Raw genomic sequence first — 19907 nt, forward strand, 5'->3', positions numbered from 1 at the left:
CAGTACTGCTCAGGTACTGTCTCAGGTACAGAAAGTGATGGTAGGAGAGACTTCAGATGGAATTAATCAGGGTCTATTGCATAAGCATAATAAATAGGAGAAGTTGTCAGTCAGAATCTCAGTGATCACTGAAGGCAGTTTCTGTAGTCCCCGGACAGTTAGCCCAAACAGTAATGCTTCACTCCAGACCTTGCTTATGGGAACCACTGTGAATCCCAACAGGCTATGAAAACAAAATCAAGAAGGAATACATTCCACTACTCGGAACTCCTAACAAGAGCTGAAAACCTCAAAGGTTTCAGCCTCAGGTGAGATGTTTTTTATGTGCCTTAGAAATAAGGTGGAAAAAAACAGATACAATTATGCTCTTTTACTGAGGCCGTAGTGTTCCTTGTCCTACCCACAGGAAAGAGTATGGGCTGTTACTCTGGCCTTGGGGATTTATCAGTGTTTCAAGATGAAATCATCACCTGCAACTCAAAATTTCAAAATGAGTGTTAAAAAATAAGTAACCGTTATTTTTAAAGATATGTTTTACATGACTTCACATGTATAATGGCCATCATATAGCTTATCTTCTCAATGGATGGGAAGGAGGGAGAGAATTTGGAATTCAGAATTTAAAAAATGAATGTTAAGAAGTCATCCCTTGCTGGCATTTTGCAGTAAGGGGAGAGACATGAGTCATATGTGTTTTCCCTATTTCTGGTGGGAAAGACAGAGAAGCACAATTTAAAACATGTGATACGGATCTACAACACTGAAGAAAATTAAGATTCACTACAGGATTTAGGCCTATCAAAATAGACCAATAATAGAATTTCTGTCCAACCTGGGCTTGTTGCCCCATTGATACAACTCAGTATATGAGTAGCTAAGACATGGCACTGGGGAAAGAGGAATGATTGATCGGGTCAAGTCTATTATAGATAATCTTTGGACACTTGGACTTGTGGGTCTGAAAGGGAACAGACTTCTGTCTGGAAGATCAGTCATCCAGAGAGAGATGGGCATGAACAGAGATCAGAGAGTGGGTTTACCAGTACTGTACTGACAAGTGTTTAACAACTTGCTCTGCAGGATCAGTGGGGTTAGGGGAGGGGAACTTAGGCAATGCACACTTTTAATTTAATCTACATTTTAACATTTTTCTCTATAACTTTTCTAAAATCTAGACAATCAATAGAATAATAAATCAAGCCCTGATTTGTAGCATTTGTTGATTTCCAAAAGACAAAAGTTCATGCTAAAAATTTAACAACCAAGCTCTTGAAAGCCAGTTACAGCTGGCTCCAACTTAGATCTTCTTAAATCCATGAGGTAGGGAAAGACTCTATTGAAACAGTCTTTGGCCACAGAGATGAAAGCAACTGTGTGGTGAAGACCCCTGGACCTGGCAACCAAGAGAGAAGAAAAATTCTACCTTAATTCCTAGACCAATCATAATGAGAAGAAGGATTAGTATGTATTCTTGAGAGGGATCCAAAAGCAAATATTGGATTGACTCATATTCCCTCAGTAAGAATTGATCTCTTAGAAATGAAAGGAGTTGGAGAAACTGGTTCTATGTTTGCCCCTCCCCACCAATCATCAGTTTCTCATGGCCACACTGAGTTATACATTCTATAAGACCTTGAGAACCAGGAAGGATTTTTTTCAGTATGAACCTTCCCCAAGAGCCTACCATTCCTTCCTAGATCTCTGCTCTCAGATGGAAATGGAGGTGGGTGTGGCCTGGGTATATGTTGGGAGCAGTGCTGGAGGACTAGGGGAGAAAGAGAGAACTCTATTGACTCTGGCATCTAGAGATGCAAAGTCTTCCTTCAAGTTAATGAAATGTTTGACTTAATAGTTGAGCTGCTAGAGGATACAATGAGAAGGAGAATGCATGGGACCAAGAACTGTTGCTGGACTTGATCATTTGACTGGACATTTAAAACATAGATATTATTTGTAAGACATTGCTCATAAATTGTTCCAAAATTATAAAGACTGATACGTTTAACAAACTAGGAGAGCAAGGAATAGTTTACCTGTCAGATCTATGGAGAAGGGAAGACTTTATGACCAAACATGAGATAGAGAATATTATGAAATGCAAAATGGATGGTTTTGATTACATTAAATTGAAAAGTTTTTGCACAAACAAAGCCAATGCAACCAAAACTAGAAGGGAAGCAGAAAGCTGGGAAACAGTTTTTACAGCCACTGTCTCTGATAAAGGCCTCATTTCTAAAATAAATAGAAAATTGAGTCAAATTTATAAGAATACAAGTCATTCCCCAATTGACAAATGTGCAAAGGATATGAAGAGGTAGTTTTTAGAGGAAGAAATTAAAGCTATCTATAGTCATATGAAAAAATGTCCTAGATCACTATTGATTAGAGAAATGCAAATCAAAATGACTCTGAGGTACCATATCACACTTATTAGATTGGCTAACATGACAAAACAGGAAAATAATAAATGTTACAGAAGATGTGGGAAAATTAGAACACTAACATGTTGTTGGTGGAGTTGTGAACTGATCCAACTATTCTGGAGAGCAATTTGGAACTATGGCAAAAAGGGCTATAAAATTGTGCATACAGCAATACTACTTCTAGGTCTGCATCCCAAAGAGGTCATAAAAACAGGAAAAGGACCCATATGTACAAAAATATTTATAGTAGCTCTTTTTGTGGTGGTGAAGAATTGAAAATTGAGGGGATGCCTATCAATTGGGGAATGACTGAACAAGTTGTGGTATATGATTGTGATGGAATATTATTGTGCTATAAAAAAATGACAAGCAGGATGAATGCAGAAAAACCTAGAAAGACTTACATGAATTGATGCAAAGTGAAGTGAACAGAACCAGGAGAACATTATACACAGCAACAGCCACATTGTGCAATTACTGACTTTGATAGACTTAGCTCTTCTCAGCAACGCAAGGATCTAAGACGACTCCAAAAGACTCACAGTAGAAAATGCTGTCCACATCCAGAGAAAGAACTCTGGAGTCTGAATGCAGAGGGAAACATACTATTTGCTCTCCTTTTCTTTTGTTGTTATGCTTTGCTTCTTCTTTCTCATGGTTCCTCCCATTAGTTTTAATTCTTCCTTACATCTTGACTAATTGAGAAAATATGTTTCATATGAATGTATAAGGAAAGCCTATATCAGATTGCATGCCATCTTGAGGAGGGAGGAGGGGATAAAGGGAGAGATGATTTAAAACTCAAAATCTTATGGAAGTGAATGTTGAAAACTGAAAGTACATAAGCTAATTATATAAAAAAGAAGTTGTTCTAAAATATAATTTTTGTTCATTGTTGTGAAAAAACAAATAGAGTATACATGCAAAACAGACCATCTGGCAAACATTTTTGTCCATCCATAGAATGACAAATCTACCCAGTCTGCTGGATCTACACAAGGCTAAGAGAAACTGATTTGGGGCTTTCAATAAAATGAATGCTTTTATTGAATTAAAACACTTTTATTGAATTTTTAAAATAGTGATTTCAGTGGTGATTGTTTTTTTAATTTAAAAATAAGGAAACAAAACTTTAAGTAAAGTGATATGATAAAAACATTAAAACTCATCATTAAAACATTTCATTGAGTTCCCCAAAAACTATGAGACTATTTCTTTAACTTGTTTTTTTTTTAATTCACTGTTTTTTAATTCAAAATATTCCTACATCAAATGCATGGCTTGTTATGCCCTAAGAAATGACATGTGCTGTATAAAACAGCTCCTATTTACCATCTTACTAATAGACTTGCTCATTTACACATCTAAATTCTTCTTATGATTCTTATGTTATATATTTTATATAGTATATGTGTGTGTATATGTCCATACACACATACATTTGTGTGTGTATATAATTTAGTAAAACATGCAATCAGCACTGAATTTGTCTGTCCCTGGATGCCCTGAAGCTAACAATAATAAAAGCTGATGCAAAGCATGGTGGCACCTGTCAACTCACAGCAAATGACTAGCCCACATTCTTGGTACTTAGTAAGTCTACACCCCTAAAATTATAGCTCATGACCCCACTACCACCACCACCATAAGTTTACTGTTAATAGTAATCTAGGTGATCTAATTAATTCAAAGCAAAGATATTTAATTAAATGGCTTGTAATAAAAGTAGCAGCAAAATGTAAGATTGCCTGTAAACCTGGGGTATACTCTCCCAACAGACACACACAGCCTCAGTAGGAAGACTGAATACACATAGAGAACACATAGAGAAGAAACACGTGTATCAACAGCACTTGGAAGGAGACGTATTTCAATTCACATCTCTTAGGCTGCAAGGTCATTGATGGCTATCTAATGGGATGGGCCAGTGAGACCCCAGTCCTTGTAAATGTGTCCAGCATGGGCAGCATGAGCTAATTTCCCACATGACTTTGGAACATGTCCAAGTATTCTATTTCTGATCCATTAACCATAGGGTGAAGAGACTGGTTTTTGATATGCTGCTGAGGTGGATATGAGAGTGCATACAAAAGCCTGCTAAGGGGGCAGCTCAGCTATTTTCCTCTTCTTGGTGGTGAACAAAGAGGAGGAGCTGCAATGAGCCTCCTCTAGATAAGAGAGGGACCTCAGTCCATCTCTGATCCATGATGCTAAGAGTACATGGCCCTGTTATTCCCAAGAGAAGGCATAGCAATAGGAACAGTAGCCTCCTTCTGGTAGCTACCTAGCTCCCCACCTGGTCCCATGGGACTCATATTCTTTGCCACTTTGTGTTTTCATGCTCTTGGGTGAAGGAATTTCAGAATAGGCTGCAACCTTGTGAACTTTGAAAGGCTGGGAGAGGCAACCACCAAAGGTCTGTGAGCTGGGGTCCATGCCACATTTTGCAGACAGCTGAGACTGATGAGGATCAGAGTCCTGAGTGACAAGTGCTTGATTGGCATAGCAGTTGATCTAATGTAGCAGAGGGAGTGACCATGATTCATCAATTGGCTTCCACATTCATAAGGTAACTTCGTAGTGAAACTGTTTGGCAGAAACTATTTTGAGGTTAAGCCCATTCTCCCCAGGAGCAGAGTGTGCCCCCCAGTTATTGGGAAGAAACTTCTTGTAACTTGTAACTTCTGCCTTTGCTATATCTTCTCAGTAAGTATCTCTTCATGAAAGCTAACTGCTATTAATTTGTTAAATGATACTGAAGCACTAATCACTAAAGGGCATCAATAACATAAGAGATTTAATAACTATAACTGACAATTGAGAGTGGGGAGTACACACCAGAATGGAGGCTTGAGCCAATAACATTAGAGAAAGACATTCCTTCAATCCCTCAGGGTTGAGATCTCTCCCCTGAGGAAGAAGCATAGCTACCCTCACCTCTGGAGACACAACTCATTAGTGAAAGTGGGATTTGGGATAAGAATCGCCAGAGTGTACAAAGCTAGATGCAGTAAATCACTCTCAGTGAATATAAAATACATTGGATTTGTGTCCATAATCATCAATTCCATTTAATGATGATCAACCAAGAGATTTTAAATTACATAGTACATTCCTTTATAGAAATAATAGGTTTCTATTAAATTCAACTAGCATTTATTGCCTGTCTCCTACATGTTTAATTTGTTCTGGGGCCTGTGGGAAAATAGAGGAGGAGAAGCAGCTAAGAACACTCTATATCTGAAGTTGGAAGATCTGGTTCCAACATTTGCATCTGGGTTACTGGGAACATGTCTCTAAGTCTTTTTTCTCATCTAAAATATATGGCTAATATACTCATACTTCCTGCCTCATAGAGTTGTGAGAAAACTTGAAATGCTGTCCAAATGTAGCCAATTGTAGCTATAGGTGAAGGCATCATTCCTAACCTTGCAGAGAGTAATGGAGGATTTTGAACCTCAAATACCTATGGAATCAAGCTATATGAAACAGCTCCAGCAGCTAGATCTATGTATGAAAGGAATTCAGGGAAGGGATTTCATAGATTTTAGAGCCAGGAGGAACCTTACAAATCAACTAGCCCACCCACCCCCATTTGGTAGATAAGGAAAGTGAGACCAATAGAAATTAAATGGTTGTATCTAAATTCAGATAGACTATGAGGGGCAGAACTAGATTTTGAACCTAGATCATCTGCCTCCGAATGCATTGCTATTTTAAAGGCACTAAGCTTCCTTCACCATGAGAGCTGGCATTGGCTGGGAAGGTTTCTTGAAGGAGATGAGACATGAGATAGATTTTTCAGGGTATGCTTTAGAAAGGCTTAAGAAGGTGATCATGCCATGAGGTGATCAAATTCAGAAGGCATTGCTCTTGACCAATTGCCCCTAATGAGTAATAAAGATGCTAGAAACCAGCAGCTATTCATGACTGGTGGGGCCCAACAAGCCATGAAAAAGTCTTCTGGTGCCCAACAAACCATAAAAACTGTTGGGGATCATTAGCCACAGGAAGAAGATGCCAAAGGTAGCAATGCTGAATTTCCATAGTCTGGGGTGAGATTTTCTTAATTCATACAAATCTCTGAGCCTCGGGAAGACTCTTGCCCATGATATCTTGGACCTCTTATTCTTTTCCTGTAACTCAGCCAGTTTCTCCCCAAATTTTCTTAACTTCTCCTCTGGGCTGGCCCATTGGAGCTCTTCCACTAGGCTGTAGACCTCATTGGTATAGTGCATTCCCCTGTTCTTCTGTACCAGGCTCTCTACTATATCCATCAGCTCCTTCACTTGCTCTTCCTGCTCCCTCCCTGTGGCCCGGTTGTTGAAGGCACAGACCCGACCTCCACACTGTGCAACAAGCTCTTTCAGAGCCTTATTATCTGTGAAATTGATATATTCTTTCAGGGACTCCCCCCCAAGATCTTCCTTGCGGGTGAAAAGGATGACTGTGTGATTCATAACATTTTTCCCAAAGATCTCCTTCACTTTCTTCACGGCTTCCTGGTCCTCCTTAGTGTGGCGACCTATCTGGGTCACCAGGACCAATGCATGGGGCCCTGGGGAGGAGAGGTGGTAACATCGAAAGATTTCTTGAGAAATTAGACCTTCAGGAGACACTTCTAGGCTAAAGACAGGAGTATCAATGACTTCAATTTCTCCTCTACCCCAGCTCCGGCTCCCTTTGCTGCAAACCTTGGTCACTGGCACTGCCCCAAGCTTGGATACAAACACATTTTCCCCAAGGATACTGTTTCCAGTTGCACTTCTCCCACTTCCTGTTTTCCCCACCAGGATTAGTCTCAGCTTGGGCTCTTGTAGCAGTAGTCTCTCCTCTCTTGAATCTGCAGGGAGCAAACACTATTATTAGGAACTCAAATCTACCTTTTCAGCATGATCTGTGTACTCTCTGGGGCTTAGTTTTTCCATTTAACAAAAAGATAAAAAAAGAAAAATTTAACAAAAGAATATTCTTTGTTAGAGATACCCCCCAGAATTGACTCCTCTGCCTCCTTCTCAGAGCCCTCAACCAGAGACCCAGAATTGCCCTTGCCACTCAGGCTTGCCCCCTTCAGCAATGCTCCATGCTGTGTCCTGGGCTCTAGACCTAGTTCTTCCACTTGGTTATACACCATATATAACCTCCAGTATTGAATCCCTTCTCTTCTCTGAGCTTTGATTTCCTCATCTGTCAAGTGAATTTACCTGTCCTGAATTATCTCTGGGCTCCCCTCCAGCTCTTACCTTCTTTTGAGTCCATAGATGTGTATCTTGATCATTAGCTCCATTGTGAACTTGCATTAAATATGACTTTACTGTTAGTCAATAAAAGTGATAATACTTGACAGAAGCAGCTGAGTGACATAATGTACTCTTTGTGGAGCCAGGAAGACTTGAGTTCAAATCTGCCTTCAGGGACTGACTATGTCTATGACCTGGGCAGTTACCTTAAAGAATCTCAGCATCAGGCTCCTCACTTGTAAAAAGCAGATAACAACAGCACCTATATTACAAGATTGTAAACCTTGTTACTTATTGCTCATACCAGTTTAGATGGTGGTGGTGTTGCTAACCTTGAATATCTCTTAAACATCTGAGCTGATGACTGAGAACACGCTAAATGGAGCCCCTCTTCCTCTGGGAAAGTAGTAGATTTTTCCTGTTAGCCTTGACATCTTGGGCTGGGAGGGGGGATCATAATACCTAGTCTACAAGTTTTCTGCCACCTAGAATTCTAGCAGAAAGTGGGCATTTGGGCCCTTTCAAAAACATTCCTTACCATAGGGATTTTCTTCATCTTTTGTCACTTTTCTTTCTCTCATGTTTACCTGGAACAGGCACAGAAACAATAAGATTTAAATAAATAGTGGAAACTCTGGGTGAGTCATTACTCTTGGCATTATGGATCTGGACACACCAAGGGCAGGGTAGAGACAGTGAGGATGGTTGGCAGTCAGGGATGGATGTTTCCTGGACTGAGGCCGTTGTGCATAAGAGGAAGTGCACTGAGATTGGAATTAGGAGACTTTGTCTTTAATCCTGCAGGACCTTGAACAAGTCCATCTTTCTTTCCTTCTCAGTTTCCTCTGTAACTTGGGCTAAATAATCTCTCAGAATCCTTCTTGCCCTGTGATCCTCTATTCCATTAATGGGTGCCTAATGTTCAAGGACAATTGATTCATTCCGTTAGGTAAGAATTTTCATCTTTTAAAATGAAAATGCCCAGAATGGTTAACCCCCTAATGCATAATACCTTATCAGATGGGAGATGGAGGTTCAAATCCTAGAGCAGGAACTTATTAGCTATGTGATATAAGGCGAGTAGCTTAACCTCTCAGAGTCTCCTCACCTGTAAAATAGAGGAGTTTGTTAGAGGTAATAGGGAGCCACTAAAGATGTTTGAGGACAGGTATGACATGCTTAGATCTGTGTGTTAGGAATATCAATTAGACAGCTGCATGGAGGACTGAATGGAGACTTTGTTCTTTATTAAAGTGAAGAATCCAATTGCCCTGCCTTCCCCCATCCAAAAAAAAAGGGAAGAACTTTTAGGGCTGCGGAAGTTCCAGAGCCCCTGAAATCATGGATTCTGACAGATTATCTCTCTCCTTATGTGTAAAGCTGGCCCAGCTGACTCAGAGCCAAATGGGAATCACTCCTGATGAGTTATTTTTTGCTTTCTAACATAAAACTTAGACCCCCAAGACCCCTGAAATGTTAAATGTTACTAAAGTCCATCTAGTTCCATCAGCACTCTGGGACAACTCAGCTTTTCTCTCTTTCTTCAACCCAACCCTATGTCCTTTGTGAATGGAAGATCTGGTCCCTTCAGGGAACTGGCCAGAATCTGCCATTGGTAGACAGAATAAGCCTCTGAGGAGAATTTACTGACCACAGAGTCCCTTCCTATTGCTCTAGGCCAGCAGTCAGGTAGGTCCAAAGTGGACAAAGATCTGGTTTCTGCTCACCTCTCCCATCACAGCTGCTGGCTCAAAGCTGGGTGTCCCTCCCAGTGCTCCCCTGCCCACCAAAGCTCAGCTACTTTCCTCCTCACCCTAGCAGGCCAGGGGCTGCTGCCTTTCTTTGAGCTGAAGTATGGTCAGAAAACCCCAAATATTAGAGCTATCTAGTGCAATGCCAGCTTTTTATAGAAGAAGAAGCTGAAGCTAAGGATGGGAGAGGTTTCTTTGCCAAAGGTCTTGCAGGTAGGAGCAGAGCAAGTGCCATAATCCAAGTCCCCTTTGGTGAGAGACTGAGGGAGGACTTCTACTCACAGATAGGGAGAAGGGAAGGACCTACAATGGAACCTGTTCATAAAATGGACTTGGAAAGTAGAAGACAGATTTTTAAGGGCATTGGGATATTTTATTTTTAAATTATGGAATAAAACAAGCATTTCCATGTCATAGCACAACAAAAAAGATGAGAGTATACGAAACTGCAAATTTACCACGCACAACTTCCTACTCCTTTTAAATATACAACAAAATTATCATGTAAATTTCTCTCTTTTTCTTCTTTTGTCTTCACTCCCCCCACCCTAGACTACCATTAGACACAGATATGTGCATGTGTGTGTGTATGTGTGTAAAATTACTCTATACATATTTCTATTTATCTGTTCTTTTTCTGGATGCAGATAGCATCTTTGTTAATATGTCCTTTATAGCTCATTTGTGTATTTATAATAAGCAAAATGACTTATTCACTCAAAGCTATTCTTAAAACAATCCTGCTGTTACTGTAAACAATGTTCTCTTGGTTCTCCTCACTTCACTCTTCATTATTTCATGCAAGTCTTTCCATGTTTTTCTAAAGTCATTGAGCTCATCGTTTCTTGCAGCACAGTAGTATTCCATCACAATCATATACCACAACTTGTTCAGCCATTCCGTAGTTGATGAGCATTCCTACAATTTCCAGTTCTTGGCCACCACAAAGAGAGCTACTATAAACATTTAGAAGGTATAGATGCTTTTCCTTTTTCCCTAATAATATTTGGAGATAGACCAAGTAGGATTCATGCTGGGTCAAAGGGTATAGGTAGTTTAATAACTCTTTGGGTAAAACTCCAGATAACGCTCCAAAATGATTGGATCATTTCACAATTCTACCAACAATGAATTAGTGCACTGGTGGCTTAAAGGGAGTAGGAGAAGGAGAAGAGGGAAGATATGCAAGAAAACTGTAACATCAGGGATGGAAAAAGATACACAACGGGGAGACTGAGAGTCCCAAAGCAAACTTGGGTGATTTGGTGATGCCTGAGTCCGTTTCCATGGTCCCCAGAGGGAAGAATTATCTCTCTGTTCCTCCCATCTGCATTGCCCCATAGGGCCATACTCCTGACTTCTCTGACATTCAAATGCATCACAGGACTGCAGAAATGGAGGTGAGATGTGCTGTCTAAGCCCTTCAGAGGCTTGAGGAGAACCTGCAGAGTAGAAAACTGAAGTACAGAAAGGATGTCTGCCCTCTTAGAGACCTGTCTGATTGATCTCATAATGCTGCCACAGTCTAGAATGTGCTTGCTCTCAACTGTATGTAGCCTCTGAGTTTCATTCAGCAGATACACCGCCCAATTCACTGGGGTGGTCTTTGGCTTCTATAGCTAGATCAGTCAAAAGACAGAAAACCGTTTCCTGATGAGGGTGAGAGAGAGAGCAGGTTCTGATTTCTCTTCTCATGTTCTTAGCACCTGGGGCCTCTTGGTGACTTAAGTGAACAAAGGCCTGTGACTCTTAAGCCATCTCATGAGAAGAGCTAGGAGGAATGGCTAACATCTGCAAAAATTGTCAAGTCAGAGAATTTCCCACAGCCTCTTTTTTCTAGGTGGTGCAACTCAACTTCCTGAGTTCAAATCCAGCTTGAGACACTTACTAGCCGTGTGACCCTGGACAAGTCACATAACCTTGCTTGCCTTAGTTTTCTTATCGTTAAAATGAATCGGAGAAGAAAATACCAAATCACTCCAGTATATTAGCCAATAAAAGCTCAAATGGGCTCACAAATAGTTGGACACAATTGAAAATAACTAAACAACAACCAAAACATATGCCAGATACTGTTGGCACTGGAGATACAAGTACAATGAAGCAAACAATCCATACTTCCCAGGAGCTTACATTCTACATGGGGCAAAGCAGTGGATGTGATAAAAGTGAAATGTGGGTGTTTAGGAGGCAGGAAAATTTTATTTTAAAATGTACAAAGGAGACACAGAATTAATCACAGACAAGGAAGACTTCTATAGACTCTGGGACTAATAAAGGAATAAATAAATAAATAATCAGGAATAAAGAATTTGAAACAATTTGATGAAATAAGCATAAAAACCAGGAAATAAATGAGAATATCATCCACTAATTTCTGGTCCTCCTCAGACCTCAGACTTTGCTGCCATACCCAGACTCCTTTATTGACTTAAACATTTCTGTCTAGTAATTTATTACCTATCCATTTACATGGAGGATTTGAGGTGGCTGGCCCACAAACTTTACACTCGGGGACCAGGTCTCTAGACACATGGCTAGTAAAGGCTCAGATAAAAGAAGAGGGGAGTTGCATTCTCAGAGCTATAATATGGCACAGCACTGGGTGGAGCTCCATCCCTTCATATCTAATGTATCTTGGCTTGAAAAAAAATCCTTATTTTTGAGTGATATGAAGAGGATCAGGGAATTCTATGTATAGATACAGTTTACATAAAATTAGAGATAGCTCTGAACAAAAGAAAGTAGGTTCATTTTCTTTAAAGATCCTACTTGAACTTTTGGAACCAACTTGAAATATTAGCAATAGACTTTCTAATTAGTTCTGCCACTTCTCTCAGAATATTTGTTTCTTGCTCTGCCTTTGCTCTTATGTTTTTCACATTTTCCTCATATTTTTGCTTTAGCTCTCTTATTTTAGAATCTTTTTTGGTTTCGTCCTCATCTGTGGGGTTTTCTTTCCTGGCATACTCTTCTTCCACGTCATGGATGTCATTTTCTAAATGCTGTTCGTACGTCCTCTTCAGGTGTTCTGTTGTTTTGTTCAGTTTTTCCTCAGTTTTCTTGTATATGTCATCTGCAAAACATGCACCCTTATTATGCAGCTTCATTTTCTCTATTATATCCAGCAGCTCTTCCATTTGGGCTTCTTTTTCAGTACCCAGGGCTCTGTTATTGAATGCACAGTATCTCCCCTTACAATCTTTAAGGAGCATTTTGAGATTTGTGTTAGAGCCTTCCAAAAACTTGTCCAGCGTCTGACCATCCAGATTATCTTTCCGAGTAAACAAGATGACCATGTACTTTGTGACATTGGGCCCAAAGAGCCCCTTGATCCAGCAGATAGTTTGCTGCTCTTCATCTGTATAGCGCCCCAGCTGCAGAACCAAAATGATGGCATGTGGGCCTGGGGAAGAAAGGATAACACAGCGACTGATCTCCTCACAGGTGGTCCACAGGCTTTCCTTTGTATCAAACAGTCCAGGTGTATCCACAACCACAAGGTCTTCCTTGGACTCCCGTTTCTTGATTCTCCTTTCACATTTCTTGGTCACTGAACCAGATGAAATTTCAGATACAAAGCTTTTTTCCCCAAGGATGGTATTTCCTGTTGCACTTTTTCCATTTCCAGTTTTCCCAACCAGGACAATCCTCAGGGCATTATCAGGCTTATAGTTCACACTGTCACCAGGGATCTGTGGGGATAAATTTGCCTGATTGAAAACTCTATCATCTAGGTAATAAGGAAAGGTGAGGAAAGGCCACTACAGGAGGGAAGTTGGTAGAAATGACTGGGCTTTAGATGCCTATTTAGCCAATCGTCTCAGAACCTTAAGACTATGTAGACCTCTAGGACTGACTTTTGACTCAGTGTAAACAGAAATGGGCTGAGTTACAAAGAAACATTCCATATAGGCTGGAAATTCAAAAATAAATTAAAGATTAGAATCAATAAGTAAGGCTGCTAGGTGGCCCAGTAGGAAAAGCACTGGATCTGAAGTCAGGAAAAGCTGATAAAAGCATTGTCCTGGATTCAGAAAGGCTTGAGATTAAAACTAGCCTCAGATACTTACAAGCTGTGTGACCCTGAGTGAGTCACTTAACCTCTGCCTGTCTGTGTCTTCATCTGCAAAATGGAGATAAAAATGCCATCTACCTCCCAGGGTTCTTGTGAGAATAAAATGAGGCAAAATCTCTAAAATTCTTTGCAAAACCCAAAGCACTACATGAGTGTGAGTTATTAACTTGATGAGTTAGAGCTTAGTGGGAAAGATACCTAGTTGTCAGTTTTGTTTCAATACTCACTACATAGTTATTGTCATTTAATTACAATGTTTGAGGCACCACCTCAAGCTGTTGCTAGTTTTCCCTAATTATAGGCAAAGTTAATAATTAAGAGGAAATCAATTTCCTCAAGAGATGGACTTGAAAACTTCCATGTATGAGGGGAGGGAGTAAAAGTCATGGTTTGTCCCCTATGGGCCTACAGGCTGTCATGCATTTCTGAATGGACTCTGTCCTCACCACCACCTCTTAGAAACCCTTATCTCCTTCAATGCAGAGCTGAAATGCCACCTATTTCCTGAGGCCTTCTGGAATTTCAATTTATGATGGATCCTTCCCCAAAACTATCTGGTATTTATTTTGTATTTGCTTCTTAGGTTCATGGATCTAGAGTTGAAAAGGACCTTGGCAGTCACAGAATCTGAGTGCCTCATTTTACATATAAGGAAACTGAGGCATAGAAAGATTGTGATTAACCCAGGGTCACACAGCAAGTTTCTGAAGCAGAATTTGAATCCAGGTCTTCCTGAGTCCAAGTCCAGAGCCCCATCCACAATGTGAAGCTGCCTCTTTCTATAAACACAGTTTTTCTTCCCTTTTAGAAGGCAAGCTTCTTGAGGGCTTCATTTTTGTTTTCCCGGTACGTAACAGAGGGCCTCTCACATAGACAGCACTTAATAAGGCTTTGTGCTGATGCTGATGTGGTCATCTTTTCTCCCCCATCAGACCTAAAGCAGGGACCATATCTTCTCCTTATCTGCTGTCTCCACAGTGTCTAACACAGCAGTGGGCATGTATTATGTACTTACTAAATATGGGGTTTCCCAATGATTATCTCTATTATCCACCAACCACATCTAGTCCTTGTGATGTTCCTGAAGATAAAATTGACTTGGGTGAAACTGTTGGCTTAACCGTTGGTTTCTGGCTTTGTGGGCCTCTGCTCCTGGCCGAGGACCAGAGCGGAGGACAAGACAATTCAGCTCCCCTCCTCACTTCTCCGGCTAGGAGAGATCCCTGTCAAAGCCATAAAGTCAGCAACATTTCTCTTCAGTGTTTTCCGATGTCTCTTTAATGAGCTCTGTTCCTTTCTTTGGTCTCCCTGAAATGAACCTTGAAGGTGGAGAGGTTGACCTTGATCACCCAGGTCTTCCTCTACTATGGTTCTAGATCTTCCCTTTTCTTCTCCCCTACCAAAACTTTGCTGCTTTATGTTCTATTCCTTAGTGTCCAGGTAGGTGACTGACTTGCTAATCTCTGATAAACTAATTAATACCAAGATACTAAAGGCAGAAAAATAGCTTGCTGTGTTATCCTTTCCTGGGCCATAAGTATTTTAAAAGCCACTGCCTGCAGGAGTGTCTTGTAGTGAGGTCTCAGTTGAGACTACATAACATCAATTTGGAGTGCACCTGGTCACCATAGTTTTGGGTTTTCTCCAGCTTCTTTCAGCAGCACAAGATTTGAAGCAAAGGCAGAAGATGGTGGGAGTAACACAAGTCTGTGGCTTGGCAGGGTAAGATGGATGATAGGATAGGGGGACAAGAATCTCAGAAAAAGAGATCTCAAAAGAGAATTATACTGGTTCAACAAAGGATCTAGATAGGGAAGAGAAGAGAGTGCACCAGTGCAGGGATGATGGCCTGGGAGAGAACTGAAGGGCATGAGGACTGAGGGTGACAATGAAGATAAAGAAGAGATGTGGAGTTGCAAGGCAGAGGAAGAGGTGGGATGACAATGGATTGTGATGAGATAAGGAAATCTTAGAATTCATCAACATGGACATGGAGCACTAAGGGATGTCCTGGGATTATGCACCTGCTTCTGCTTCCTGGGTCTCTGGTTTCTCATCCATCTACTGAAGGAGTTGGACAAAGTGACTCCTGATGTCCCTTCCAGTTTTAACAGTCTACAAATCAATGACTTAATTATACTGCCAGAGAGTGCTGTTTTTTTACATAGGCAGACTTAAGCGTGGCCTTAATGATGCAATTTCCTTTTCTGGAGGGAAAAAGAAAGGACTTGACAAGATGTCTCCCACTACCATTCATTTCTCTAGCTTAAAGCACAGAAAAACTCAAAATTCAAAGGATGTTTTCAAAAAAGAGAATCTCATTAAATCATTATCAGCCATTTATGCCTTAGATTTGATAAATTGATCAGATGATATGCTAACAGAGAGGTGAGAGTGTGGCACACAGGGTGGATAAGTGTGCATAACAAAGAAGAGAAAAAGGCTAGGTCCAGGGGGAAGATCTGCCTATTTTGTGGGGCTTCTTGGTGGGGAGTCCTACCTCATTCAGGAAGAGTCACAAAGTACAAAAAGGGGTTCTTAAGAGGGAAAGGCACAAAAGGGAAGCTGGAAAATCACTAGAAACCCCTGTCTCTTACTTTATAATTCAAATGAGGACAAAGTTCTTGACATGTTGCTAAATTTTACATATTCACAGTTTCATCTTTATAATTTACTTAGAGGTCATCATAGAGCTAATGTGTTCTCAAAAATTTATTATTGAGCCATTAGAATTTCCTGCCCAATAAAGTAGAACTCATTAGGTTACTTTCATGGGAATAGTCCGTTGCCATGATCTGGAGGACACCCAGAAATGAAACTGCTCCATTGTCTCTGTGGGGCTCCATCTGTCTAAGGCATGTAGATGTCAAATGGAGAGAGAGGAAAGAGGCCGATTGATTTTGGACTAGCTCTCTTGGCCTAGGCATTCTATGCCTCTGTGGAGTCTATCTGTGATTTTTAGTCACCAGAGTACAAGGAATTGAGGAAAGTGATACTCACTGTACTGGCAGATTTACTTGAGCTGGATCCCATCTCTGAACAGTGGTGAGGTAGCAGGACTGGGAGAGAGGGAGAGACAAAGGAAAATACACATCTGTATTTGTTTTGACATTTGTAGAAATATGAAAACTTAACCAGTACATTTTATTTAGCACCCGTTGTGTACCGATGTTCCCATAACTATGGTTAGCCCTGCAGATGATATAAAGGAAATATGGGAGATGTCCCCCGCCCACAAGAAGCTGGCAATCTGCTTGGGGAGATAAGACATACAGATAAAACAAGCCCTGAACTCTGTGGCAATGATTGTAAATGTCAGGGGCAAGTATGATCAATAAGGACCACCTCCTCCATGAAGCCTCCCCAGATCATACTAACTGGGGATGATCTCCCCTCCTCTGAACTCACGGAATGGTGCAATTCACAAAGGCCTTGTTCTTTTACCTTAAACTGGAGTTATTAGTGTATCATATTCCCATTACAAGATTCTAATCCCTGGAGGACTTGTACTTCAGTCTCCCTTCCCCACACTCTTCCACAGAGTCTAATAAACTGTCTTGCTTATAGTATACACTCATTAAAACTTTGTAAATATCAGATGAATTGAGCTAGACTTTGAAAGCAAAGCAGAAATGTCATAGATTAGGGAGGGAAAACTGAGCATCCCATAATTCTCCACTGTAACTCCATAGAGAGATGCCCAGGGCTCCTCATGAAGTGCCCCAAACAAATATAAAGAATGTTCTAACAACAGGGCCTTCTGAGACCCATCAAGATAGCTCATATTTTAATAATGTTTGAAGATTTTAAAAATACTTTCTTTTCAACAACATTGTGAGGTTCATAGTGCAGGCACCATTATCACCAATTAAAAGATGAAGAAACTGAGGCTCAGAAAGTTGCCCATGGCCATGCAGCAAGCACCTAAGGGAGGATTTGAACCTACCGTAGGTATCCCAACTTTAGATTTGGCTCCCCTTCAAGTAAAGTCCTTTATCTACTGCATTTTATATATATATATATATATATACACACACACATACACATATACATATACACATACATACACATGTATATATATAACTTTGCAAGTTGGCTGTTACTATTAGCTAGTTGCCATGTGATCACTGATCAAGCTGATGCTGATCGGCTATGTATAGACTCTTGACCCATCCTCTTCTTTTTCCCTTTTCTGAGTGAGTCCAAGATGAGGAGGCTTAGGACAGAAGTCTAAGGATCCAAAATAACCTGTACTTCTCTAGGCTTGTTGGAGCAGCAGCAGACACTGACAAGAATATAATAACTACATGAAAATAAATGGGAATAAAAGCTACCATAAAGAAAAAAAAAACCTGAATGGTATTATATAGTGAATAAGAAGTCTGACCTGACAAAAAGAAAACAGAGGTCAGGATTCAAAAATGTAGAACATGAGATATGACACTGGATTTTTTTTTCTAATGTTTCAACTAGTTTTGATGAATTTCTTTCCTCCTTCCTCTTTTTCTTCCTATTTTTATGTATTTGTCTTAGGGGTTTACTCTAGTAGGGGAGAAGGGAAAGAAGATTTGAGGTCAAGGAAATCTAGGTGATAAATACAGAAAAGATATCAATAAAATCTGTGTGTGTGTGTGTGTGTGTGTGTGTGTGTGTGTGTGTGTGTGTTTCTTGAAAGAACCTCCTGCTTCCTTGGACCTAATTCTATCCTCACCAAATACCTTCAGATCTCTAATTTGCTCTCCAGAGGATTTGTATTTGTTATCTTACAGGAACAACTCCCTATCTAAACTTACTTAATTGTCATTCTAATTTAGCAATAAGTTTCTAGTGAGTTTAATTTGCATGAACTACGATGCCCAAGGCCTAATTATTCCTTACTTATACAGACTGCTGTGGTGGATATCAGGTAAAGATGAAAAGACTTACAGTTGACTTTGATGTGAGTGAGGGAAGGCTGTGCAAGGTCACCAGCCTCACTTTCTCCTTCAGAGCCATCTGGATGCAGTGCCCTGATATTCATCAGGATGACTGGAGATGGCCCGGGATGAATTGAGACACACTAGCACTTTTAATCTAAGGGTTTTTCAGGTTCTCACTTTGAGTGAGGCAATGCCCATTCAGTGAATAGGCTTCTTTAAGAAGTGAGTCAAGGGATGGCCCCTTTAATTTAAAAAAAAAAAAGAAGAAGAAGAAGAGAAAAAAAATCGAACTGAAAGGGGAAGACCCTCAGGGTACTTATGCAGATAGAATTCAGGTTTTTATCCTGGAAAGTTAAAGTTCCCTCCCAGGAATTTATACAGATAAATTCAGGGATTTTTTGTTTTGTTTTGCAGGGGGGAAGGCAGGGCTTACCCAATGTCACATAGCTAGTAAGTGTGTCAAGTGTTTGAGGCCGAATTTGAACTCAGGTCCTCCTGACTCCAGGGCCAGTGCTTTACTCACTGTGCCACCAAGCTACCCATAAAATTCAGATTTTTAACCTGGAAAGCTGAGGTTCCCCCTAGGCCTTACATCAGTGATGATCCCATTAAGATTCAGACACCCTCTGAGGCTCAGTCTGGGTAGCCAGGAAACCAGTCAGCCTCCCTCCCTTTAATGGCTTCTTGTTCCCCAAACATTAGGTTAGTTGGGGCAAAGTTGCCCTGTAGAGCAAAGGGCAGTCCTACTCTCCTGGCCTTCTCAGGCTGGCTCTATGGCTCCCCTGTGCGCAGAGTAAAGCTGCCATTTTGATTCTGGGATAGAGCTGAACAAGGCAGCCTCCTCTGCTGCTACTGTAGATTTAGTGCTGTAAGAGACCTTAGAGACTGTAAAATCCAAATTCCTTATTTTACAGATAAGAAAACTGAGGCCCAAGGAGGCAAGTGACTTAAGGTCACATAGCCTGTAAATGTATGGAGTAGGATCTGAATCCACACCTTCCTAGTCCAGAATTCTATCCATATTTATCATGTGTGTAGGGCACAGGTGAGCATGTGCAGTCCTAGAGAATCATCATTCATTGGAAGGGTAATCATGAGGAGAATACTTTTTCTAAAAATCCTTGTAACATGGACCATTTCCTTCAGTAACATACAGTGAAAAAAAGCTATTAAATCAGAAGAAGTAGACCGACAAATTAGCTAAGTATGTGCATTAAACTGACTCACCCTTCCTCTCCCAATGCCAAGCCCTGAAATCCCTGCTCCTTTCCTCCCCTGACTCCTCTAACCTATCACATCTTTTCCCACATCCCTGCTATTTCCCAGCCCCTTCCCAAGGCTCACCTTCTCCCAGAGAAGTAGAAAAAGTCTTCTCCAGTGGGCTGCTAAAGCGATCTGAGCTGTTGCTTTCACTTTTGCTTATAAAACCAGGAGTTGTCTTCCTGTCAGAATGCTCGGGGAGTGGCCTTAACCAATGAACTCTGGGGCCCTCCTGA

General features: G+C 40.7%; 1 protein-coding gene across 3 annotated transcripts; it reads right to left on the reverse strand.

The window, feature by feature from the left end:
- Positions 1 to 3510: 3510 nt before the first annotated feature.
- LOC118850185 (GTPase IMAP family member 7-like) lies at positions 3511 to 19864 on the reverse strand. 3 transcript variants are annotated; one of them, XM_036759401.1, is made up of 5 exons: positions 19756 to 19810; positions 16493 to 16551; positions 8676 to 8771; positions 8202 to 8250; positions 3511 to 7266 (listed from the first exon to the last, which is right to left on the reverse strand). In XM_036759401.1, the coding sequence occupies exons 4-5, from the start codon at positions 8242 to 8244 to the stop codon at positions 6344 to 6346; spliced, it is 966 nt and encodes a 321-aa protein (XP_036615296.1). In that variant the 5' UTR covers positions 8245 to 8250; positions 8676 to 8771; positions 16493 to 16551; positions 19756 to 19810; the 3' UTR covers positions 3511 to 6343. The 3 variants fall into 3 exon arrangements, with proteins under 3 accessions (XP_036615296.1, XP_036615297.1, XP_036615298.1); XM_036759402.1 differs by lacking the exon at positions 8676 to 8771 and having other exon boundaries at positions 19756 to 19861; XM_036759403.1 differs by lacking the exons at positions 3511 to 7266; positions 8202 to 8250; positions 8676 to 8771 and adding an exon at positions 11595 to 13109 and having other exon boundaries at positions 19756 to 19864.
- Between the last annotated feature and the right edge of the window lie 43 nt (positions 19865 to 19907).

Source organism: Trichosurus vulpecula, chromosome 5 (genome assembly GCF_011100635.1).
Source record: "Trichosurus vulpecula isolate mTriVul1 chromosome 5, mTriVul1.pri, whole genome shotgun sequence".
NCBI lineage: Eukaryota > Metazoa > Chordata > Mammalia > Diprotodontia > Phalangeridae > Trichosurus > Trichosurus vulpecula.